We start from the raw sequence: 26876 nt of genomic DNA on the forward strand, positions 1-26876 counted from the left end.
GAGGCGGTCAGTTGAAAACACGTCACGCAGGTCCACAATACAGCAGGATTCATAAAAAAAGAAAAAAAAAGAAGAGTGTCCCAGGACAAAGCTTCGGGAGTGTGATACAGCTCAAAGGGACGTACAGACGTTACTGTACAGGAACTCCGGCACGGCACATACATGGAGATAGCGGTACAGTCCATTCCTGCCGATTCCCCCGAGCCGCTTGGCTGATGATCCACGTGTTTCGAATATACCCGGATATCCTTTTTCATGACCGCTGCTCTCTGCTCTGGGTTTTTATTTCAGGTTAAGTACTTTCCGGTCATGTGATGTCTGTTAGCCAATAGTGGCACCTACAGCCCGGCTCATTATAAAATCTCCTTTCACGCCAATACACTTTTCCTGACGTCCCTGCCATTTCTTTAAACCCTCTAAAAAATATGATTTCTCAAAATCAAATGGGCTTCCGTCTCCTTGATTGAGCTGAATTTTTTTCCCCGTGAGCCGGGTTTTAAGGTTAGGAATAGAAAGAAGTTGCAGGGAGCCAAGTCGGGCGAGTACGATGGATGCGGAAACAATTCATGTGCCGCACCAATTATGGATGAGGGAGCTGGTGCATGGTCTTCGTGGGAAAAAACCTAACCTATGAATCAATCGGTTTCAGGGTGCGCTTTGAATAATTATACACAATTTAAAAAAAAGGGTGTATTTAATAAAAAGATGCCCTTTGGGCAACATAAAAAGTACAGAAACACATTCAATGCAACACGTAATAAATGTCTTTCAAAGCTTCGGTCTTTCCAACAATATGATAGGCCCGATGAGGAGAACCGGTATGTCTTTGCTGCATTAATGCGGCCACCTGAAGGGGCTTTTCTTATTGCACAGTGTTCACCCTACATCCAATAACTGCATTATTCCATGCTCAGCCTCAAACATTGACCTCTAACTAATTGAGTCTGAGTACAGTGGAACCCCCACAAAAGCTTCTCACACATGCAGCCAGCAGGTGGCGCACTGGTCAGCATCTGACTCACCTCATCTCTGTCAGGTGACGTCTCATCATCCTCCTCCGTTACCATTTCCTGTAATCTCCTCTCCTCTTCTGTCTCCTGCCGATCTCTATTCTCCTGTCCCCTCAATATTTCCGCCATCAACCCTGAATCCTAATATACAGAGAAAAGCATTCTGGGACATGTCATAGAAAAAGGTTATTCCGTATTGCACATTCCCTGCAATTAAGCCGTTAACTCCCAAAAATTTGTAATTACTCATTCACTCTCCACTTTTCCAAAGATTATAGCTTAACATGAGAAAAAATAATTAAAAAAACAAAAAAAAGAAAACCAAAACATATTGTGAGAGTCCCCCGGGCTAAAACGAGATCAGAAACGCCCACAAAGGTACATCCATGATGCAGACACCATTCCAATTTGAAATTGAAAACTCAGGAGAACCGGTATGTCTTTGCTGCATTAATGCGGCCACCTGAAGAGGCTTTTCTTATTGCACAGTGTTCACCCTACATCCAATAACTGCATTATTCCATACTCAGCCTCAAACATTGACCTCTAACTAATTGTTAATAAATCCTGACTTATCAGGATATTGGCTCCACTACAAGTGTTCACCCGTGGTGATTTATACGGGAGGCATTTATACCACAGGGTGACAGGGATAGTCCCGCTGAGGTTGTGAACATCACGGCCATAGGACTAACATTTAATAGAACATCGCATGCATTTTTATAGGAGTCGGAGTACAGTGGAACCCCCACAAAAGCTTCTCACACATGCAGCCAGCAGGTGGCGCACTGGTCAGCATCTGACTCACCTCATCTCTGTCAGGTGACGTCTCATCATCCTCCATTGTTACCATTTCCTGTAATCTCCTCTCCTCTTCTGTCTCCTGCCGGTCTCTATTCTCCTGTCCCCTCAATATTTCCGCCATCAACCCTGAATCCTAATATACAGAGAAAAGCATTCTGGGACATGTCATAGAAAAAGGTTATTCCGTATTGCACATTCCCTTGCATGGACATAGTGACGCTTCTAACCCAGGAGCCTCTGGTTCTGCCTGTACAGACTCTATATAAGATGTAAGACCCTTATATAATGTACTGCACAACTGAGCGGTGACCCGTCTCTATGCCGTCCTCGCCCTCCCACTGTCGCACTTCACGTTACTTATATTTATTGGGTTCTGTTACCGGAGATTCTACAGAGGCAGATTTCTTCCTCTTTTTGGACGGAATCGGTTCTTCCTGTAACCCGATCTGAAAGACACAGTCCACAGCCTTCTCCTGGCTTGGCTCTTCCTTCTGAGGAGAGAGGAGATAGGTCAGCTCTAGAGCGCCACCTGGCATTAGCATTTCAGTGTAAAACATAATGGATGAACAGTCTACTCATCATAAAAGTGCACTACAATAAGGGCACCAGCGCTGCGGTGCTCTGTGAGCCCTCTGATGTCTACAACAATAAAAGGAGGTCACGGGGTAACACTTTGTAGTGTAATACAGCTGAAAGGAACGCACAGGTGCTAGCGTACAGGAACTCCAGTGCTGCGGACACACGGAGAGCAGATCTTACAAGCAGTGTCCAGTCCGTTCCTGACTATTCTCCCAGGCAGCTTGGAGAGACACTTTTTGCAAATACCCAGATGTCCTCTCTGGACTATTTTACTGCACTTTTATAATAATTTTTCTAAGTTCTAGATGAACCTTTGAAAGGAATCCCAGCTGCTTACAGAGCACGTGGTACAGAATCTTCACTTTCTCCTTATCAGTCTATTCGTCACACCGCGGACCAGCGTCACACCGCCCTATCCTCACACATTCAGCCAGTAGGTGGCAGCCTGGCAAGTGCCCGACTCACCTCATCTCTGTTTCTGTCAGACGACGGCTCACAGTCCTCCTCCGTTACCATCTCCTGTAATCTACTCTGCTCTTCTTCTTTCGTCTGTTCACACTCCTTCGGCTTTTGCTGTCTCTCCACCGTATTTAAGCCCTGAGAGAGGAAGAAAAGGATTCTGGGACACTCCACTTGGGGCACTTACTGAGGACATTAATTGGGAGAATATTTAGGTTACCGTCGTCTGTGGGTTTTTCTTCATTTGGCTCCATTTCCAACTTTTTCCCTTTTCCATTATCTTCATCTTTGCGGTCTCATCTAATTTCTGAAACAGAAGTAAATATGTCTCATTCTGGTAGTTTCCAGGTTACCCGCGTATCCCGCAGTCTGAGTCCTTGTTGGATCAGACTCATTAAACCAGTGTTTGCCTCCAGTGGGCATTGTCAGGGAGGAATCGGTGCATCATTCCCAACCACTCCAGCGGTACGGTGCCACATGTCCGACCCAGCTTTCTGCACACTTACTGACCTCTAGCTGCGTCTCCTTCATCACAAGCTTTCTTTTGCGAGAAGCCTCTTCAGTCTCAAAGGCTAGAAGTCTTTTCTCCACCTGCTCCCGCAGCTGATCACCATACACCCTGTTTGGGGTTTCTAAATATAAGAAAACACATTGGTCATTAATTCCATCCATGGTCCTTTCAGGAAGAGGTTATTAGTCAAGATCTGAGCCTACTAAAACCTAAAAACTAGACTAGGTCCACAGGGGGGTATGGTTATATATTAAACCATCCTTAGAAACATACATAAGGGAAGACATATACTAGAGCAGGCATGTCCAACGTTGGCACTCCAGATGTTTTGAAACTAGACATCCCAGCATGCTTCGCAATAGTTTTAGCATTCTCTAATAGCAAAACTGTGGCAAAGTATGCTGGGATGTGTATCTGGGGGGCCAACGTTGGACATGCCTGTACTAGAGCATGATGGAGTTGGTAGAATCGGTATGGGTAGAAATCACAGGTAATATTAAAGGAGCTAAAAAACTTGTAGTAGGAACATGTTATAAACCACCCAACATAAATACGGAGGAGGAAAAAGGCCTCTTACTACAGGTGGGAAGAGCGGCCAGCTTAGGTGACATTATTATTATGGGTGACTGTAACTACCCAGAAATACATTGGAAAGATACAGTAGGTCAACTAGTACCGCTAAGGGAAACGTTTTATTGGATGCCCTAAATGACCTATTTGTATCAATTTATTGAAAGTCCAACCAGAAATAACTATATCCTGGATCTCTTGCTAAGCAACAACGGGACATAACCATAAGGGAGACATTGGGGAACAGTGATCACAATATGATCACATTTTATTAAGATTTTAACAAGGTAATTATATTGGAGCAACTAGGTCCTTAGATTTCAGAAAAGCAAACGTTGGTAAGTTTGAGGAGTCCTTAAAGTATATAAACTGGACGGAATTATTTAGAGGTATGGATACTACTAAAAGGTGACAAACTTAAAGAAATACTGCTGGAGGGCACCAATACCCAAATCATTTGCCGCATATAAAGAATGTAATAAGAAAAACTCAGTCAAGATGGCTAAATTAGAGACTGAATGTAAAATAGCCGCAGATAGCAAATCTAATCCCAAAAAATTATACAATTATATAAACGGGAAACGGTTAAGGAAGGAAAATATTGGCCCACTAAACAATAATCAGGGTACCCTGGTAATAGAAGGAAAAGAGAAAACCGAATTATTCAATTAATTTTTTGCTTCTGTATTTAAAAGGGAAAATCTTCAGATCTCCCACAGACTAAATGCTCGGCGCTTGATTGCTCCCAAACTGTATGTTTGAGTGAGGAAATAGATTACAGAACCTAAATAGTAACAAATGTCCTGGCCCGGATAAATACACCCTAGGATACTAAAATAATTGAGTTCTGTCATAGCACTACCGTTATACCTGATATTCAAGGAATCAATAAACTCAGGGATGGTACCAAGGGACTAGCGCATACATCCATTGTGGGGAAAATATTAGAAGGAATAATAAGAGATAGTATACAAAATTTCTTAGGACAGAAGAAAGTGATAAATAAGGCTCAGTATGGGTTTGGCAAAAATACATCATGTCAGACTAATTTAATTAGCCTCTATGAGGAAGTCAGTAGGAGGCTGGACTTAGGGAAATCTGTTGATGTAATACTGCTTTATTTCGCTAAAGCTTTTGACACTTTGCCTCATAAAAGGTTATTAATGAAACTGGGTAATTTAGGGTTAGGAGATGAAATTTGTAATTGGATTATAAACTGGTTGCACAATCAGGAACAATTGGTGGTAAATGGCATACATTTCAGCTGGGGTAAGGTCCAAAGTGGAGTCCCACAAGGTTCAATATTGGGACCCACCTTGTTTAATACATCCGTTAATGATATTGGAAGTGACATAGTGAGTAAAACTGCAATATTTGCGGACAACACAAAATTGAGTAAGGAAATTAACTCAGGAGAGGATGTGAAAACACTACAAAGTGACTTAATTAAACTGGAAAGGTGGAAAATGCAGTTTAACGTTGATAAATGTAAAGTAATTCATTATGGGAACAAAAATGAACAAGCTACTCATAGGCTAAATGGAGTTATTATATGGAATTCTGCTGTACAGAAGGACTTGGGGGTCATCATAGATGATTATTTGGGTAATAGTGCGCACTGCTCAAGTGCAATAGCAAAAGCAAACCGGACACTGGCATGCATTAAAAACAGAGAATGGATTCAAGGGATGCAAATATGATAGTAGCTCTTTACAAGGCATTGGTGAGACCACACTTGGAATATTGTGTTCAGTTTTGGCCCCGCACCTTATGAAAGGACATAAATGAATTGGAACAGGTTACAGAGAAGGGCGACTAAGCTAGTAACAGGTCTTGAATCACTAGAATACAAAGATAGGTTAACCAGGCTGAATATGTTATCACTGGAGAAACGGAGGGTGAGAGGTGATATGATTAGTATGTCCAAATACAGGATTTGGAATCGTATGGAACTGGGAGATGATTGGTCACTAACAGGCCTATACTTAGGACACGCGGGCATGTACTGAGGCGCGGGGAAAGGAAATACTGTACTGAATTAAGAAGAGATTCTTCACCATTAGAGCAGTAACATTCTGGAACTCATTGCCGGTGGGATGATTACAGCAACTACTGTTCATGAATTTAAATCAAAACTGGATACATTTCTGGCCACTAAGGGAATCCTATAGATATGACTTAAGGTGCCCATAGACGCTCCGTTCTGCGCCGTCCTTTTCTGTACTATGAGATGCGCGCTCCCACGCATCTCATCGTACGGTACAAAAAGTATGTGCTGCACATAGTTTTTGTACTAGCTTTCCATTGCATCGCATGCACAAGGCATGCAATGCGATGTGTACTAATTAAGTACCGAATGGATCCGACAAACGGACCGTGTATGGGTACCTTCACTCAAGTCAGTAGCTACAAGTCAGATAGGCTGAACTCGATGGATTAATGTCTTTTTTTAGCCAATGTTAAAACATTTAGACATACGCTAGTCCCGGGAATATTCGGGTGCACATGAAAAATCCCAGGATTTTTGTGTATGTCTGAAAGGGGTATAACAACACTCTGGGTGCCGAAAAAGAATAGAGGAGGCCCAAGCAAAATGAGGATAAAATCCACACCAAAGCAGGAATTCCCATAGACACCTCTACTCAGTCACAGGCTTTGTCAGTATCTAGAGAGAGAGAGAGAGACCGCCACCATCTCAGGGACATCAATTGGCATATGACAGAAGAGATAACCTATGATTTGGGGTAATGGTGTTACCAGGCATAAACCGCCTTGATCAGGGTGTACAACAGTATCAGGGATAGAATTAAGCCAGTCAAGTCAACAGATTTGCCAAAATCTTTACATCAATGAGCAGCAATGCCACTTGAGGAAAGGCAGCAACAAACCCAGACCTAAGGATAGAAGAAAGGGCACGTAACTAAGCCATCACTAGCATGGCCCTCCTATGAATTTAATGAGCCGTTAACTCCCAAAAATTTGTAATTACTCATTCCCTCTCCACTTTTCCAAAGATAATAGCTTAACATGAGAAAAAAAAGAAAAGAAAAAAAAAAACCCAAAACATATTGTGAGTCCCCCGGGCTAAAACGAGATCAGAAACGCCCACAAAGGTACATCCATGATGCAGACACCATTCCAGCCATGATCCGGCCTCAGCAGGAGTATTGAAGAGGAGGAGGCCACTACCATCCACCGCCACATGAATATGAGAGGTATTGCAGAAGTTGTTGGTCACGAAGCTTGTGTTCAACTGGAAGAAATCTAGAGGGGCTCGTCTGCACATCCAAGGCAAAATCAGAACAGACGGTCACCAAATGGCTGTCCAACTTGAGGGGACCATGCAGATGGCCTAATGTCACAGCTTTGTGTAAGAAATAAACGCCTGGGGCTCTGCTGCACCAGGCATTTTCTAAGGAACATCTTAAGGGGCGTACACCCGGTGCGGCTGCCTTGCAAATCGATCGAGATTGATTCTGACTATATAGTACAGATCCGTACTATGTAGTCTTGTCTGCAAAGTCTATTTTTCTGTACAATTCGGGACCGAATGCAGCTTAACACCATTAGAATTTGGTTAGATTTTGACTATTTAGTCAAAATCGAAAGAAAATTTAGTGCCAATCGCACCGTGTGTACTAGATCCATCAGCTCAATTCGGAAGGCCTACAAGGCACAGGTTGTTTTTCCTAAGCCCACCCACTAGGCCAGATCATTTTGAATAACATATGGCCATTTCAGCGGAGAGTGCTGCAATTTGCCCTGGCACAGACGCAGTGTGGTCCACCATGGCAGAGATCCGACGATCAGACGACCCAACTCGCTCCTTCATCTTCAAATCAACCAAACACCCAGCTGCACCCCACCATGCTGTCTTTCCAAAGCAACAATGGCCTGAAGGATCTGATCAAAAGGAGGAATGGGGATCACCTGTGGGGGTCAGTTCAGAGCGAGTAGGCGGGGACGGAACCATCAGAGAGGTACCAGACGTGGCAGGGGGAGCAGGAGTACGAACAGCATTCTAGTTTAGAGACCGCCCCATAGGCATGGTCAGACTTCCCTGTGGTAATACAGTCACAAAAGTTCAGGCAAAATGAATACAGGCCGAGTCTCCCGTATCCGAAGAGCTGTTATCCGAAATATCCCAACCCCCCCACCACCACCACCCCTTTTTTTTTTATACTCACCAAGTCCCCAGGTGTCCTTCAGGAACTTACTCAGCGGTCCCAGGAGTGCACTGTGCGAGCAAACTCGCCCAATGCGCCCCTGGGTCCGCTGAAGAAGATCCCCAAGGCCGTCGTGGGACCAGGTAAGTATGTTAAAAAAATTATATTCCAAAAACCAGAAAATAATCAGATTCTTACCTGATAATATGTTTTCCTCTACTCCAACATGGCAGCCATCACCTGTGGGTTCTTTCCCTGATTGGGTAGCATTTGGAAAGGAAAAAAAGATGCCTCCTCCATAAAAGGCTCCTCCTCCTTCTCTCTTGTGTGTGTCTGTTTTCTAGCTCTCAAACACAAACAGCTAATTGCATAACAACATAATACCGGGTTGGGAACTATGCTGCCACGGTAGAGTAGAGGAAAACATATTATCAGGTAAGAATCTGATAATCATCACCTGTGGGTCATACCCCAGCAGTTAAGTCACTGGGCTGGGAACCCGAACATAAACATTGCAACTTGCACGGTCCTAATTAACATGCCCTTTTTTTAATCTTTTTTTTTTTTTTTTATAATACTGCAGACAATACCTTACGTCCAAACTTTGCATCTACTGACGCCATGACATCTAGTCTGTAGTGTCTGGCGAAGGTGTGTACCGAGGCCCATCCTGCAGCCTTGCACAGCTCAGTAATGGAAGCTGCACCCTTCTCTGCCCAAGAGGTTGCTACTGCCCTCGTCGAATGTGCCTTTAACTCTTTTGGGGGCGCTTGATTACTTGCTTTTTAGGCTTCCACAATGCAACTTCTTATCCATCGGGCAATCGTTATCTTCGATGCTGCTTGCCCTTTGTCCTTGCCCTCTGTTAGTATAAATATTTCTTGATTAACATGAAAACTTGAAACCACTTTGGGCTAGAATTGTGCGCAGCACTACTTGATCCTCAAACATATTCATGAACGTCTCTTCCACCCATAATGCCTGCAGTTCCGATACCCTTCTGGCTGACGTTATTGCCACCAGGTGAGCATCTTAAGTGAACTTTCTTGCAAGGGCTCGAATGGCCCCTCTGTAAGTGCATTCAGCACCAGATTCAGGTCCCATGGTGCCAATGGTTGGTGAAACCGGGGTCTTATCTTCCTTGCTGCTTAAAGAAATCTCTGAATATAATGATTATCTGCTATATTACTGTCAAGCATGGCTGCCAGTGCTGACACTTGTACCTTCAGTGTACTGACTGCCAATCGTTTTTCTAAACCACACTGTAAAAAATCTAATATCGTCGATATTTGCTCGGGTCTTATCTCTTTTTCTTTGCACCAAGAAACATATCTTAGCCAGACTTTATAATAAGTATTAGATGTGGTAGCTTTCCTAGCTTTAAGCAAGGTGTCCACCACCTGTCTAGAAAAACCTCTGCTTAACAACGTCTTGGTTTCAGTAGCCACGCCGTCAGATTCCAGGCCACCGGCTGATGCTGTTGTACTTTGCCTTGTACCAGCATGTCTGGTCTCTGTGGCAGCCTCCATGGCCCATCCACTGCAAGATGGAGTAACTGAGTAAACCAGGACCTCCTGGGCCAAAAAGGTAGCACCGCAATCACGGTCGCGGTTTCCCTTTGTACCTTTCTTAAGAACTTTGGAACTATTGGAAAGGGAGGGAACGCATAGACTAGCTGTCTCGGCCATACTGCTGTTAGTGCATGCCATTGTTCTGCCTGTGGATCCTGGAACCTTGAAAAGTACCTGTGGACTTTCCTGTTCTGCCATGAGATCCACTTAAGGATTGCCCCATTTCTCTATCAGGTCCATCTCTGTTTAGGCCCCATTCTCCTGGTAGGCACATAGTCCTGCCCAGACCATCTGCAATACTGTTGTCCTTCCCTGCCCAAACCAGGAGCCCTTCTGCTTACTGCATCATACTTGAACTCCGAGTGCCCCCTTGCTTGTTTATATATGATACAACGGCTTGATTGTCCGATCTGATGATCACTTCTTTGTACATCAGTTTTTCTCTGAAGGTTTTGCATGCCTGTTGAACCGCCTTAATTTCTCTGAGGTTGGAATGCATCATTCTCTCCTAATCTGTCCATCGTCCTTGGGCTGTCTGACCTTCGCATACTGCCCCCCAACTGGCCCTGCTGGCATCCGTGGTAACTACCACCTGATCTTCCCCTCTCCAATCTGTCTCTGCTTGACCACCACTTTAGGTCTTCTTTCGCTTTTCTCGACAATATGATCTTCTGTGTCAGATCCTTGTTGTTGCCGTTCCATTGGGTTAAAAAACACCTCTGAAGTTTCCTTGTATGTAATCTCGCCCATTGTACAGTTTCCAAGGCCGAAGCCATCAGCCCTAGCATCTTCATGCACACTTCCGTTGAGACTATTGACTTCTCCAACATAGAACTCATCAACTGGACCATCTTCTGTTGCCTCTCTGGTGTTAAGCTGACTTTCAGATACTGCGTATCCAGTATTACCCCCAGATACTTTATTCTGTTTGATGGTTCCAGTTGGCTTTTCTTTTTGTTTATAAGCCAGCCATATTCTGACAGGTACTGTTGTACTTCTCTGGTGTGTTCTGCTGCCAACTCTCTTGTCTCCTTTTCGTCTTAAGTTTGCAATTGCCACGACCAACACCGTGGTAAATGTCCTGGGCGATGTGGGTAGGCCGAATGGGAGTGCCGTAAATTGGTAACTCACCCCTTTGACAGAAAATCTTAGATACTTCAGGTGACTCAAGCATATGGGAACATGAAGATAGGCATCTTTGAGGTCGATAGAGGTCATGTATGCATTTTCTTTTAAGTCCGGTAACATACTTCTTACGGACTCGATTTTGAAGGACTTTACGTGCACAAACGGATTTAACTTCCGGAGATCTAATATCGTCCTGAAGCCCCCCGATGGTTTCTGAACCACGAAAAACCGGGAGTACCAACCGCCTCCTATTTGCGATTGTGGTGTTTTCACCACCACCTTCTGGTCTATCATGTCTTTTAAACTGGACAGTAATGCCTCCTTTTCCACCAGATCTCTTGGTATTGGAGACTCCGTGAAGAATGTCCCTGGAAGCTTTTTGAATTCTATCTCGTAACCGGTCTTTATAATTTCGAGGACCCACCTGTCTGTGGTGGACCTCTCCCAGGTGCTTCTGAATTTTAGCAACCTGGCCCCTACCGCCTGGGGCTCGGTGTCATTGCGGATTTTGTTTGGTGGCGAACCTATTCTCTCTACCCCTCTGGGTACAAAAATTTGCCCTTGATAGCCAATTACCTCTTCTGTAGCCTCTACCTGGACGGTAACTTCTCGCTTCTCTAAACTCTTGAGGTTGGTATTTAAAAGTCCTGGCTCCCAGAATTTTCTTATTTGTTTTCTCCTGGGGCAACCAGATGGATTTTCCCCCTGAAATTTAAGTGATAATTTGATCCAATTGAGTCCCGAATAAGTAATCTCCCTGAAAGGGAAGCGACAATAATTTATTTTTGATTGTATGTCGGCCGCCCACGGCTTACCGCCGCCATCGCGCTGGCTCTTGCTGCCAGTCTCATTGAGTCTAAAGAAGCTTCACACAAAAACTCGACCGCTAATTGAACATTTTGAACCGTCTTAAGCATGGGTCCTCAAACTACGGCCCTCCAGATGTTGAGAAACTACAAATCCCAACATGCCTTGCCACAGTTTTGCTATAAGGGAGTGTTAAAACTGTGGCAAGGCATGCTGGGATTTGTAGTTTCACAACATCTGGAGGGCCGCAGTTTGAGGACCCATGGTCTTAAGCAAGTCTGATCTTCTTATGCCATCCAGCATGTCCGCCTCTAATTGGTGGCACCATTCTCTCAGTACTCTAGATGTAATGGCCATTGAAGCCGTTGGTTTCAGCGCTGCACCATTTGTAAGGTGTTGCTTCCTTAGTCCTAGTTCTATCCGTCGCTCCATAGGATCTTTAAATATATTGGGGTCCTCTAGTGGTAAGGTTGTTTTCTTTGAAATCCTCGCAATTGCTGCGTCCACTTTTGGTAACTCGTCCCATGTGGATATTTGATCCTTTTGAAAGGGATACATCTTATTCATCTTCGCTGGAACCGTAGCCCTTTTATCGGGATGCTTCCATTCGTCTATCACCATATCTTTCAATGATTGGGACAGGGGAAAGGTTTTACCCTTCTTCTTCTTATCCCTAAAGAGTAATTCCTGTAGTTTTAACTCTTCTTGCGCATCCTCTATATTAAGAGATTTATGTATAAGAGAAAGTAAATTTTCCACCATATCTGCACTAAATTCACTCTCTGCCTTGTCCAGAGCCGAATCATCTGCCTCGTCCGCTGCCTCCCCAGTCGAACCTCCTGCCTCATCTCCAGAATTTGCAGAGCCCTCGCTCATCCTGGAACGACTCCTTTTCCTGTAATCTTCGCTAAGTCCTCCTTAGTCACAAACGTGCCAGCAAGAGCTGTTATAAGCATGTCTACCAACCCTGACATTTGTGTCAAGGGTATCTGCTGTGGAGCTTTACATGCATCGCAAACGCTACCCACCTGCTTGTCTGGTAAAGACTTGTTTCACATTAAACACTTCGCTATGTGCAATTTCTTATGTCTGGCCTTAACTTCGCCTTTCTCTTTACTGTTGTGCGACCTGCATAATAATACATGCGTTATAATGACTAAAAACCACTGTTCCACCAGAAACCAAAATCTTTAAGTAGTGGCTTACCCTGACTTTTGCGTGGTCTGCCTCTTTTCCTCCTCCATCTTAAAGGATAAGTAGTCTAATAAAACACATCATATGCTTAGTACCAGACATCACCATAATTCCAGGAAATAAAGAAGCCACACTTACCCCGCAACGTGGTACCGTGTGCTCCTACTTGCAGAAAAAACTGCCCACTGCTTTGTATACTCTGCTGTGCAGATATTGCCAATGGTAACGGGAGCTCTGCGGTTATCTCCTTTACTCGTTGGTGGTATAGTGTGTGTGCAGCGTCTCCGCCGCGTCATATAGGAGCGCCGGCCACTTCCTCCAATCGTGGCCGGCCGCGTCATCATTGCTGGCTGTCTCCTGTGCCGCGTGCACCCTCTCTGCTGGCCGCATCCCGACCGCGCCATCATCCTGAGCCGCGCGACTCCTGCATAACTCACTCGCGGCTGCACGTGTGTGCCAAGCCATCCTACCACGAGTGTAGACGTCCACCCGGCTTCACAAGCTGATTCACCCGGACAGATGGCCGCTCCCGCTGACCACCTAGGACGCCACCGCCTGTAGCCTCCCACACCTGGGGACAGCATGCGGCTCACAGAGGCTATTTACCGGGGGTTACCCAGCAATCCATCCCCACCATCACGCCCAGGACGGCGGCGGGGATCAGACCAGTCTTCACAGGGGTAAGCCACCATCTTCTTGCTACCCGAAGGGAGAAGAAAAAAGACACAAGAGAGAAGGAGGAGGAGCCTTTTATGGAGGAGGCGTCTTTTTCCTTTCCAAATGCTACCCAATCAGGGAAAGAACCCACAGGTAATGGCTGCCATGGGGGAGGTAGAGGAAAATCCCTTATCCGAAATGCTCGCGGTCCCGAGATACTCAACCTGTAGTAGTAGTACTATTAGTACAGTACTATCTGCGCTCACTACACGGCCATGCGCTGTATTCCCTGTGCATTACTTTATATAGGCTTGTATACAGGTATATCAGGTTATGTCTTATACCCAGGGCCGGTGCAAGGTTTAGTGGCACTGTAGGCAGAACTTCAGCCTATTGCACCCCATCCTCCATTGTGCGCTACACCACCCTATTCCGCACACTGTGCACCTGAACACATCCCCCACACTGTGCATCCCATCCCTTATCTCACCTATTGTGCCTCCAACGCCCCGTACTGTGCACCCCATCCCCCACACTGTGTATTCCATCCCTTATCTCACCTACTGTGCCTCCAACGCCCCGTACTGCGCACCCCAACTCTCATCCACCATGCTGTGCATCCCACCTCCCATCCCCCACACTGTGCATCCCACCTCCCATCCCCCACACTGTGCATCCCAACTCCCATGGGGAGCAGGTTTATTATGGACAACCTATATGTAACATTGTATTGATATAATGTATTATTCCCTGTCTACATGTTATGTTTGTATTACTGTATATATGTATACATATTGCTATTTTGTGGTAATTTGTGTATTATTTGACAAATTATTATATTTGGGCTATGCTATGACGTCATCTCTCCAGGATCCGCCCTTCTTACTGGAAATGGGTGTGATTGATTTGCCTATGTGAGGCGTTGAAACGTTGCTACAAAGCTACCCATTTGGGTGCCGCGGCCCAAACTAGCCACTGGCCCCGGGACGCTCACCTGAGAAGAAGTCCATCCGGGCAGCCAGCATGCACTGCGTGGCCAGGAAGCGGGAGAGCTGGAGCTCGTACTTTGCAGGCGCCCCTTCCAGAAGAGGCGAGTGGAAGATCAGGCCCTTGTGCGTCTTCTTTCCTTCGGCCTTCTCGTCACTGTGAAGTAATTACCGAGACTGTAATTAGAGACCTGTGATATCGGCCACAGAGATTATTCACTATGGGCGATACATAAGATAAGGGTGATCTGACGGATAACTCACCCTCTCACCCCACTGAGTGCTGCAATAATTACCCCGAGTAACACTTACCTGTTATAGCAATAGCCTGATGCTCACTGAATTTACCCCTCTCCCCTCTAGTACCTGCCCCTCACTAAACCTTCTCTGATTCTCCACCTCACTAGCCGATTACTGACCTGCCCCCTCCCCTACCGATTACTGACCTGCCCCCTCCCCTAGCTGGCCTATTACTGACCTGCCCCCTCCCCTAGCTGTCCTATTACTGACCTGCCCCCTCCCCTAGCTGGCCTATCACTGACCTGCCCCCTCCCCTAGCTGGCCTATAACTGAACTGCCCCCTCCCCTAGCTGGCCTATCACTGACCTGCCCCCTAGCCTAGCTGGCCTATCACTGACCTGCCCCCTAGCCTAGCTGGCTGATTACTGACCTGCCCCCTCCCCTAGCTGGCCTATCACTGACCTGCCCCCTCCCCTAGCTGGCTGATTACTGACCTGCCCCCTCCCCGAGCTGGCCAATCACTGACCTGCCCCCTCCCCTAGCTGGCCTACCACTGACCTGCCCCCTCCCCTAGCTGGCCGATTACTGACCTGCCCCCTCCCCTAGCTGGCCGATTACTGACCTGCCCCCTCCCCTAGCTGGCCGATTACTGACCTGCCCCCTCCCCTAGCTGGCCGATTACTGACCTGCCCCTTCCCCTAGCTGGCCGATTACTGACCTGCCCCCTCACTAGCCTGTTACGGACCTGCCCCCTCACTAGCCTGTTACGGACCTGCCCCCTCACTAGCCTGTTACGGACCTGCCCCCTCACTAGCCTGTTACGGACCTGCCCCCTCACTAGCCTGTTACGGACCTGCCCCCTCACTAGCCTGTTACGGACCTGCCCCCTCACTAGCCTGTTACGGACCTGCCCCCTCACTAGCCTGTTACGGACCTGCCCCCTCACTAGCCTGTTACGGACCTGTCCCCTCACTAGCCTGTTACAGACCTGCCTCCTCCCCTAGCTGGCCGATTACTGACCTGCCTCCTCACTAGCCTGTTACAGACCTGCCTCCTTACTAACCAGTTACTGCTCTGCTCCCCACTAGCTTGTTACTGCCCTGCCCCTTACCATTCCATTACTGCCCCCCCCCCACACACATACACTAATCTATTAACCCCCCATCTCCAATAGCCTATTAGAGTCCTGTAAAAATATCTATCATATCTAATATATATATATAGTATACAGAGCAGGTATATATATATATGTGGGGCTGGCGATTCTGTCGCCAGCCCCCGCAAGCAGCCGGCTCCCGCCAGGGGTGCGTGCGCAAGAGACATCTGTGCGCCCCGTGGAATGGAGCTTGCGCTCCCCGTGGCAATGCAATGTGGGACGCGTTATGTATCTTCTCGACCTTTTCATACCCCCACTATCCACGTTGGCGTGGAGTTGATTTTATAAAGTGTGGCGAGCGCGAGGGGATGCGGATGACCTTACATGTAATCCGCGTCCGCTCGCCACGCTTCGGGCTCGGTGGCTCGCTGCACTCGCCACATTATACAGGGATCCTTGCAGACTACCTGTCTCCAAAGCCACAGGGGGTCTCCATATGGCTCTGAGACACGTTCTAAGAGCAGGATTGAAATCCTACCAATCAGGGCACTCTACGAGGTCACCAGGTGAGAAGAGCATCCTGGGAGTTTCGGCAGTTTTCAAGAGGTCTCGCACAAGGTTTTGGGAGTTGGTTGGGTTTGAGAAACTGCAGAGGACAGGCGGCTGCCAGGAACCAAGAGCCTGTCCGCCTGGTGCTGGTAGATGGGAACGCAGCCAAGCGTATTGCCCCCACAAGAGCAATCACAGGTGCCTGGCTTAAGTGTGCCAGCTGGAGCTGGGTGACTTTTCCAGGGTGCCCTACTCCCAGGAGTAGTGATTGGCGCAGGATGACATCATTATCATCATCATCATCATCATCTCCCTCCCAGCGACCAACATCCAGCAGACGCAAGTATTCCCTGAGGTGGATATTCCCGGTATAGGGGCAGGGGTTCTTGTTTTGTGTGGTTCTAGTCATATTGGTCTATCCATAACTGTGTTCTATGTTAATGCTTCCTGTGTATATATGTACATAGTGTGGTTCTAGTCATATTGGTCTATCCATAACTGTGTTCTATGTTAATGCTTCCTGTATATATATATATATATATATGTACATAGTGTGGTTCTAGTCATATTGGTCTATCCATAACTGTGTTCTATGTTAATGCTTCCTGTATATATATATGTACATAGTGTGGTTACGGTTTACATGTTTGATTTAGTCTTTATGTAATAAAGGTGTGGTTGTACCTTGCTATTGTGGTCTTTCTGTGCGATCTTTGGTACTCGGGAGGGAATTGGGGCCCATGCGGGAAGCATAAGTCGCTCGGCGCAGCTGCATGACCCCGGGATCCTCACACAGTTGCTCCCTAGGGATTTAGGGAGGCTGTCTAGAGCAAACCAGTGTCAGCGCAAAAAGTCTTTCTAGCTAGCCACAGCTGAAGACTCCTGGCTCATTCCTGCTCCCTTGCCTGTTAGTCCTTGTCGATCCTGGAATCTTCTTATCCAATCACAGCCTCTCCAGTCCAGACCTGTCAGCGTTCCTGGCTCAGCCTATCCACCTGCTGAGTGTCGCCAGTACCTCGCAGTGGTCCGCCACCACTCCGCCAGCTGGGTCAATCGGGCCCCTGTACCATCCTCATCCACTCTTTGCAGCCATCACCTCAGTCACACTTCATCTCAATTAGGGGCAGATGTATTATAGCAGCGCTTATCGCGCCGCTATAATACTTCCTGCTTCGCCTCATTAGCGAGGAGGGGAGACCGACAAGAGGTATTAACATCTTGTCTGCCGAAGCAGGAGAGCGCTAACTCCCCCCTCCGGCGATGTCCCCTCCTGGAGATAGCTCATCAGTTTACACTGATGCGCTGTCTCCTGTCCCCCGGCCGGCTGCACTGGGCATGCGCGGGATCTCGCTACTCACGCGAGATCCCCAGCGCAGCTGACAGCAGGGACAGCGCTGTCCCTGCTGTTTAGATAGGGCTTCGCCAGCCTGATGCTGGCGAAGATAGCAGCGCCGATATGTCCTGTACCGCACGCTGGCTGCTTCATACATGGGGGAGAAGCGGTATCAGTGCACATAACGTGCGCTGATACCCCTTCTCCCCCATAACGACCCTTCATACATCTGCCCCTTTGTTTCTTCCATTTAGTCTTCAGTCCTACCGTCATCTCAACTTCTTTACAGTAACCTGTCCGTCCTGCCACAAGTACTGTCTCTACCAGCATCTCTCCACCTACTTCCCAGAGACTCCTCCCTAACTATACGCCCAGGGGCGTGGTCTTCAGTTATAAGACTCTCAGTTTATCTTCGGCTCTAAGAGGTATTAGAGCACTATTGCTTTGCCAGTTTGTTTCTTTTTTTTTTCCATCAATAAATTTTTATTAACACAAGTTTTTATATGGGGTACAGAAATGAAGAGGGGGGGTAGCTAGGGGGGGGGGGGTGGGGGAGACTGCATTCTGGACCAAGGACAATATAGAACAGTGATTTTTACACATTGAATTTTACACATAGACATAACAAACACAGTATGTCGCTACACAGAGCGAGCTGTACAGAGGTATATCAACACAAAATCAATTATACCGTAAACCAAGGGTTAACAGCCCTAAATAGGGACTTGGGGGGAGGGAGGGTCTGAATCAGGGGGTTCGTTCAGACTAAGGGTAGCTGATTGACCAGGCACGATTGGGGGAAAGAATCTAGAGCCCTCCCTCACAGTTGTGTAAGTGGACCAGGGAGCCCACTTTGAGTGGGGCGAGGAGGGTTTGGGAGAGTAGGGTTGAAAGCCGGTCTCCATGTGAAAAATGATGGTTCGTCTTTAGAATAACCTGAAGAAGGAGGGGGGGGGGAGAAGGCTGCTTCCACTGCTGAGCTAAGTTTGCCCTTGCTGCAATGAGGATGTGTCCTAAGACATATGTTTTCCCTGTCGGGAGATCCTGTGGATATACATGGAATAGGGCTAGGAGGGGGTCAGGGGAGAGGGTTAGCTGAATCACTTCAGAGATCAATTTAAAGACTTCACCCCAGTATGCCCTAAGTTTGGGACAGGACCAAAAGATATAAGATAAATGGTACCTATATGTCCACACTGTCGCCAGCACATATTTGAGCATGTTAGCCAAAAGGTGTGGAGGCGATCTGGAGTTAGGTAGAGGCGATTGATCAGTTTGATATGCATCTCCGAGTGGTTGAGGCAACGGGACATTGTGTATGAGGATAGGAAGATCTTACGCCATTGGGGGGCGGAGAGCTGGATGCCCAGGTCCGCCTCCCATTTTCTATGTGCAGATGTTTTAGTGAACTCTACAGGGGTTATCAGGGTGTCGTACCAAAAGGAGATGTCCCCTTTGGAGAGTGTCAGGGAGGGTCGTGAGAGGACCGTCTGGTGGCGGGGGTACAGGGGGGGGGCGTTTGGAGAAGTGAGAGTTATACCAGTGTTCTACCTGCAGATAGTGGAGGTACTCGTGAGGAGGAAGAGAGTATGTTTCCTGGAGGAAAGAGAAGGAGAGGATTTTGTTAGCGTCTACTACATCCCCCAGGGAAGTGATCCCACTATGTTTCCAGAGGGACAGGTTGAGGTTGGGAATTAGCCTAGACACGGTAGTAATAGGGAGAGTATTGATAAGGGAAGATGAGGCGCGTAGGGAGGTAAGTAATTGGTCCCATGCATATAAAGTAGCGGAAGTCGTTGGAAGAAGGGAGGGTAATGGGGGTCTGATGTGTTTAGGAATCTTAAGGAGGTCACAGAGAGGAATATTAGGGGAGTGATATTGTTCAATATCCACCCAGGTCCTAGGTGAGGGGCTTTCAAAATAATGTTAAGATGGGGCAAGGAGACAAGCTGTTTGGTATTGAAACAAGTGTGGGAGGTCCAGTCCTCCGAATGCCCTTGGAATTGACATTTTGGAGCGGGCAATAGCGGGGGTTTTAGATGACCAAATGTACTTCGTCAGAATAGAGGTAGCTTGTTGCATGGACTTCTTAGGGAAAATATAGGGGATTGTGCGAAACAGGTACATTAGTTTGGGCAGGAGCGACATCTTAAATGCTGCCATCCTACCCATCCATGAAATTTCGTATGCCGACCATGATCTGGTTAGTGATGCAAGGGAGGTTAGAAGGGGGGCGAGGTTAGCATCAAATACAGATGTCATATTAGAAGGGATGTGGATGCCTAAATATTTTATAGAGGTGGCCTGCCAATTGTAGGTATATGTGGTTTTCAGTAAGGGAAGGTGGTCTGTAAGGTTGATCGGTAATGCGTCAGTCTTGGATGTATTGAGCTTGTAGTAGGATGCAGCGCTATAAGAGTCTAATGTCTCGTGGATGTGTGGGAGTGTATGAATAGGGTCTGTCACAAATAGTAGCACGTCGTCCGCAAAGAGGCTTAGTTTATGGTTGGTGGGGCCCACTCGAAGACCAGGTATGTTGGGGTTGTTACGGATGGACATAGCTAATGGTTCAATGGAAAGGACGAATATTAGGGGTGAGAGTGGGCATCCCTGTCTTGTGCCATTGGTGATATTAAAGGGGGAGGAGAGAAAACCATTACTGAACACCCGGGCCGAGGGGGAGCTATATAATGACATGATTGATGTCAATATCCGATCCTTAAAACCAAAGCAAGATAGAACTTCCCGCATGTATTGCCAGTTAAGTCGGCCGAATGCCTTTTCGGCATCGAGTGAGATGAGGAGAAGATCTTGATCTGCAGACAATGAATCTATTAAGTTAAATACTCTCCGTGTATTGTCCGGGGCTTGACGTCCTGGGACAAACCCCGTCTGGTCCGGGTGTACCAGCGAGGGTAAGTAGGGATTAATTCGGGATGCTATTAATTTGGCAAAGATTTTGATGTCACTATTCAACAGGGCTATTGGACGGTAGTTTTGGCACAAGGCTGGGTTCTTACCGGGTTTCGGGATGGTAACAATTCTGGCCTCTAACAGTTCTGGGGGGGTGTGCCCTACCGAGGAGATTTCGTTGAACAGGTCTGTGAGGTAGGGGGAGAGCACGTCACTAAAGGACTTGTAAAAGTCTGTAATAAACCCATCTGGTCCAGGTGCTTTGTTGCGTGGGAGTGACTTTATGACCGACTGGACCTCCAGCTGGGACCATGGGGTATTTAAAAGGTCAAGTTGTTCCTGGGAAAGTGAAGGGAAGTGTAGGTTTTCTAGGAAACTATGGATAGAGGTGGAGGTGGGCTGTGGTGTGGAAGTGTCCATGGAGAGATTTTATAGTTTGGAGTAGTAGTCAGCGAACTGGTTAGCAATGTCTTTAGGATTTTGGATTTTCTCTTTGTTAGGGGAGGTGATATATTTTTTTCGGTTTCTAGCATGTTGGACACGCAGTTTCCGGGCTAACATTCTGCCCAACCTGTTGCTAGCTAGATAGAACCTGTGCCTTATTCTATTTAAAGCCGATTGAGTGCGGGCAAGGAGCATTTTCTGGAGGTGACTTCGTACTGAGGCCAGCTCCGCCTTTAGGGAGTTAGAGGGGGCCGACTTATTTCTAGTGTCAAGGTCAAGTAGTTTGGACTCTAAGGCTTTTTGGGTTGCGATGGCCTTACGCTTCAGAGTTGCTCCAGCCTGGATAGCAGCCCCTCTGGTAACCGCTTTGAAAGCGCACCAGTGATTGGTCACCGAGGTGTCTGTCGCTTTATTGTTGGACATACGTATATGATTCTATTGTTTTTAGAATGGTACTTTTGGCTGAAGGGTCTGTTAGTAGGTGGGGAAACAAACGCCAAGACCTAGGGGGAATTCTAGAGGACAGAAAGTTCCAATGCCACACCACGGGGGCATGGTCCGACCACGTTATGGGGAGGATATCAACTCCTGCAGAGTGTTGGAGGGACCACTTATCACAGAGAATATAGTCAATTCTCGAGTAAGTGTTGTAAACTTGGGAGTGGAAGGTATATTCCCGCCCTGTGGGGTACGTTGTTCTCCAAGTGTCATACAAGTCGAATTCTAAAAGTAGGTTACGAAGGGCTAACGATTGGTTGTCTGAGTGGGATTGATGGCTGGAGGGAAGGAGGGATTTATCCAGTCGGGGGTCAAGTGCCAGGTTAAAGTCTCCCAATAGTATCAGAGAGCCTTTTGTGATTTTTTGTACGAGAGTAAAGAGCTTGCGGAGGAAGGCCACTTGATTTGTGTTGGGGGTGTAGACAGAGACGATCGTAGTCAGCCTGTCCTCTAATAGGCCAGTTATGATCAAATACCTGCCATTTTTGTCAGCGGTCTGGGAGTGAAATATAAAGGGGGTTTGTCGGTTAAAGAGAATGGCAACACCATTGCGTTTAAAAGGACCATTGGCGTAAAAGGCGGTCGGGTAGTTGGAGTCCCTAAATGTGGGGGGATGAGGCGAGGCAAAATGCGTCTCTTGGATGGCCACTATGTCCGCCTTCTGTTTGTGGAAATATGTCAAGGCCATCCTGCGCTTATGGGGAGAGTTCAGACCTTTAACATTTAAGGAAATCAACTTAGGCATGGCGGGGCATTATAAAATGCAGGGGAGTTCTAAATACATCCATGAAAGGGTAAGCGAGAGAGGGGGTAAGATGGAAGGTATGCAGTCTATGGGGGGAAGGTGGAGAGGGGGGGGGGGGAGTACAGAGTAAAGATAGGAGGAGAGGTATAGGGAAAGGTAAAACAGAAGGGTCATACACTAGGACCCGCATGACTACTGCAGGGGAAAAAGGAGGAGTTTTCATGCAGTAGTATACAGAGAGGTTGGGGTGGTGGCCTGGCATCTCCCGGGAAGAGGACAGGGGACTAGGCCACCCCTCCAGTAACGACTTGTTAACTAAACAGAACATTATATATACAGTCCGCCTGAGGAACACAGGGGGAAAAGCAACATAGAGACACGTTATAACAGTACATACATCTAACTAAGTTACGAAAGGAGAAAAGGAGAACCCCATCCAGTGGGGAGCTATAATCTATGAAGAGAACCGAAACCTTAAACACGCTAACAGTGTGCTGCTACAAACAGTGAGCAGCGCGGACCCAATGCTAAAGGCCCTGCACCAGTAGTAGGTAATAAAAACTGATCGCTAAAGCCTCGACCCACAGTGTAGAGGTGGTGGAGGTCTGTGGCATGGGTAACAGATATTAGGTAGGAATGACTGTATATGAGCAACGGACATAAGGTGTCGGCCCATTCCGGGCAAAGGGGTTGTGGGCGCTGTTGCCCCTGGGGTACAGTGGTGGAAATGTCCCATTCTAGCAGAAGCTTCATTCCGGCATCTAGGGATGATACAGTATATGTGGTGTCTTCATGGGTGATGATCAACTTCACCGGGAACCCCCAGCGGTACCGGATCTCATGATTGCGGAGTGCCTGGGTGATAGGGGCAAACGCCCTCCTGCTAGCTAGGGTTGCAGGGGAGAAGTCTTGGAACACTTAGAGGCCAACAAGTGTGTCCTTTGTTTTTGCATCGCGGGCTGCCTTCAGTAGACGCTCTTTACTGTAAAGAAGTGGACCCGGAGGAGGGTATCCTTAGGCAGGTCGGCCGAGATCGCTTTGGGTCTTGGTAGGCGGTGGATACGATCAATTAGGAGATCTTTGGGGTCAGCGGAGGGAAGGAGCCGACGGAACAGTGCTGTGGCATAGCCTTCAAGCTCAGTGTTGGTCACCGACTCTGGGATGCCTCTGATCTTAATATTGTTCCGCCTGGATCTGTCCTCCAGATCGGCCATTTTGGATTTGAAATGCTCCATCTCGAGTTGCTGGCGGTCATACGATGACACCAAGACATTGTGAGATGTGACCAGTTCCTCTATTTTCCTCTCTAATTGGTCTGTTCTGTCGCCAATCGTGACTGAAATGCCGAGAAGACCTGGCAGAGGGACTTCACTGTCACCGGTTCATTGGATTCAGCATCTATGCCCGCTATCCCAGAGGGGGGACTGTACTCTGCTTGTACACTCGGGGGGCCGAACACTTGTTTCAGGGGGCTGATTGTAGTAGAGGGGCCTGTGAGGGTTTCCCAGCAGGCATATTGATCTTGGTAAGGACCCCCTCCTTGGGCTTCTTTGGGGGCATGGTGGAAACAGGCACTTTTTATAGCGGTGGAATGGGGATCAGTCACTCCAGGGGTTTATGCAGTAGATGCAGGTTCACATAGGGGAGCAGATTATAGTCGTCACGGAGTGGCAGCCATGAAGTGTTGGCGATCACATTAGGCCCCGCTGGTAGGCTTTAGCGTGGGAGACCTGAGGAGGGGGAGCAGTGGGGGGGATGACCCAGGCGGCACCCAGACAGCTGGTGTCCCCGGGGGAAAGAGTCGCCTCTATACCCAGCGGGGTGGGGACATGGGGCCCGGAGCACAGTAGGGATGGAGGCGGGGCTGTGCACCGCAGGCCAGGCAGGAGAGGGTGTGCGTTTGGCAAGTGAGGGCTCTAGTAGGTGGTAGTGGTTTGGGGGCCGCAGCTGCCAGTGACCACAGGCTGTGATGGGAGTCCGCAGGGAAGATGGCGGCGGCCACAAGTAAGGCCCAGCGATGGCCGGGTCCAGCCACAGCCAGCGCTGGGGTGAGAGCAAGCAGGAGCCCCACCTCAGTAGAGATAACTCACCACCCGGGACGACCTCAGGGGGATCTGTGCTTGCTGCGGCGGGTGTTGGCTCCCTGCGTCTGCCTCCGGTGCCAAGACGCGCACCGAGCGGGTGGTGGGATGTCAGAGCTTCACGCCGACGGGCGGCCGGTAGTGGCGCTGACTGGCTGGGGGGGAGAGGAGGGCAACTACCTTGGCAGCCCCTCGTCCAGCTCCGTGGCGGCGCTCCGTCCCCGGCTCCAAACTCAAGGCCCCGGCTCCAGATCTCGGACCAGGCCGCAACCCGCAGCAGCACTTAAAAGTGCTGCCCGGCTCCGCAACCTCGGACCGAGGCCGGCAGGGGCACAGGGGTGACGGGTAGCAGGTGAGAGGGGAGTCCGGAGCGGGCAGAAAAGGTACTGTGGGATAAAAAAACTCCAGGTATAGCGGGAGCTCCGGGCAGACACGTCCACTCTGCAAGCGCGCCAGGCCACGCCCCCCGCCAGTTTGTTTCTTAAAGGGACGCTACCTTATTTGTGTTTTCTTATGAACCTTCTATCATTAAACCAGCAGGATGTAACCTTACCTCTGTGAGTCCTAGAGTGGTTCCTGAGCACCACACGAACCCTCCCAGTCCTACATTAGTGACACAAGGCAGCCGTGGGGCTACACTATTAGCGTAGCTTCAAACGAAGCGTAAGCTGCCGCCATGAAACTACAAAAGAACCTAATATTTTAACAAACTGGTTGATAATTTTTTGTGATAGCGCTCCACTTTTTCATTATATATATATATTTATTATTTGAGGAATTGACTACTGTATAAGCACTTCTTTCGCGCGGCTTTAATTTTCGAGATTTTCGCGAGCCTTCCGTAATCGCGAAAATTAAAGCCGCGCGAAATATTTCCCTCCTAAAGGGCGCATTTATCATTCTATAGCGATCCCGGCGTGATGACAACGCCGGGCATCGCATTGCAGTATCATCTGATACCGCAGGGATTTATCATTCTGGGGGCGCAGGGACAGGGCTCCGATAGGAGCCCATCCCTGCGAAGCCCTAACCCGGAAGCCGGGGAGTCAGCGCATGCGCGGTTATGCGCTGACCCCTCTGACCGCACTGCCCCGCTCGGCAGTGCGATGTGTAGCCATAGGCTACAATGGGCTATCGCCATATCAGAATGGCGATAGCCCAGGGGTGCGATGCCGGGCTGCCCGATGCTGATACATCGGGCAGCTTCGCATCCCCCATAGAAACCTATGGGGGATGCGACCGGTAATTATTCGCGAAATTTTCCACTCGCGAAAACGCAGATTCCTTCATTTTCGCGAAAATTACTACCCGCGAAATTAAGTGCTTATACAGTATTCCTTTGTGTGAGCTCCTTAACACCTACATCCCCCACCTCCAACACCTACATCCCCCACCTCTGGCACCTACATCCCCCACCTCTGGCACCTACCATTCACCAGCTTTTCTCTGCTCCCCCACTAGCCTGTTACTGCCCTGCCCCCCCCCCACTAGCCTGTTACTGCCCTGCCCCCCCACTACCCTGTTACTGCCCTTCCCCCCCCCACTAGCCTGTTACTGCCCTGCCCCCCCCCCACTACCCTGTTATGCCTGCCCCCCCCACTACCCTGTTACTGCCCTGCTCCACCCCACTACCCTGTTACTGCCCTGCTCCCCCCACTACCCTGTTACTGCCCTGCTCTCCCCACTAGCCTGTTACTGCCCTGCCCCCCCCCACTAGCCTGTTACTGCCCTGCCCCCCCCCCTCACTAGCCTGTTACTGCCCTGCCCCCCCCCACTAGCCTGTTACTGCCCTGCCCCCCCCCCTCACTAGCCTGTTACTGCCCTGCCCCCCCCCACTAGCCTGTTACTGCCCTGCCCTGCCCCCCCCACTACCCTGTTACTGCCCTGCCCCCCCCCCCACTAGCCTGTTACTGCCCTGCCCCCCCCACTAGCCTGTTACTGCCCTGCCCCCCCCCCCTCACTAGCCTGTTACTGCCCTGCCCCCCCCCCCCACTAGCCTGTTACTGCCCTGTCCCCCCCACTAGCCTGTTACTGACATTCCCCCCACTAGCCTGTTACTGCCCTGCCCCCCCCCCACTAGCCTGTTACTGACCTGCTCCCCCACTAGCCTGTTACTGTCCTGCTCCCCACTAGCCTGTTACTGCCCTGCCCCCCCACTACCCTGTTACTGCCCTGCCCCCCCACTACCCTGTACCGCCCTGCCCCCCCCCCCCCACTACCCTGTTACTGCCCTGCCCCCCCCCCCCACTACCCTGTTACTGCCCTGCCCCCCCCCACTACCCTGTTACTGCCCTGCCCCCCCCCACTGCCCTGTTACTGCCCTGCCCCCCCCCCCACTACCCCGTTACTGCCCTGCCCCCCCACTAGCCTGTTACTGCCCTGCCCCCCCCACTAGCCTGTTACTGTCCTGCTCCCCCACTACCCTGTTACTGCCCTGCCCCCCCCCCCCCCCACTACCCTGTTACTGCCCTGCCCCCCCCACTACCCTGTTACTGCCCCGCCCCCCCCACTACCCTGTTACTGCCCTGCCCCCCA

At 48.8% G+C, this 26876-nt stretch overlaps 1 protein-coding gene and 1 non-coding gene across 4 annotated transcripts in view; both read right to left on the minus strand.

The window, feature by feature from the left end:
• Positions 1-26876, minus strand: part of LOC146060553 (uncharacterized) — a 335594-nt gene that overhangs the window by 65557 nt on the left and 243161 nt on the right. For 2 of the 3 annotated variants that reach the window (XM_083174016.1, XM_083173934.1), the window contains exons 15-16: positions 1819-1947; positions 1023-1151 (exon numbers count right to left, since the gene is read on the minus strand). In XM_083174016.1, the coding sequence (XP_083030142.1) occupies positions 1023-1151; positions 1819-1947 (258 nt within the window). Of the gene's footprint in view, positions 1-1022; positions 1152-1818; positions 1948-2194; positions 2306-2858; positions 2991-3072; positions 3160-3362; positions 3485-14450; positions 14600-26876 lie in introns of all 3 variants that reach the window. The other variant, XM_083174187.1, reaches the window with a different exon arrangement.
• On the minus strand, positions 3235-3305 carry LOC146045566 (small nucleolar RNA SNORD57). Its single transcript, XR_014465473.1, has one exon. It is a non-coding gene; the product is annotated as a small nucleolar RNA SNORD57 (small nucleolar RNA).

Source organism: Crinia signifera, chromosome 1, assembly GCF_055691185.1.
Source record: "Crinia signifera chromosome 1, ASM5569118v1, whole genome shotgun sequence".
NCBI classification, from domain to species: domain Eukaryota; kingdom Metazoa; phylum Chordata; class Amphibia; order Anura; family Myobatrachidae; genus Crinia; species Crinia signifera.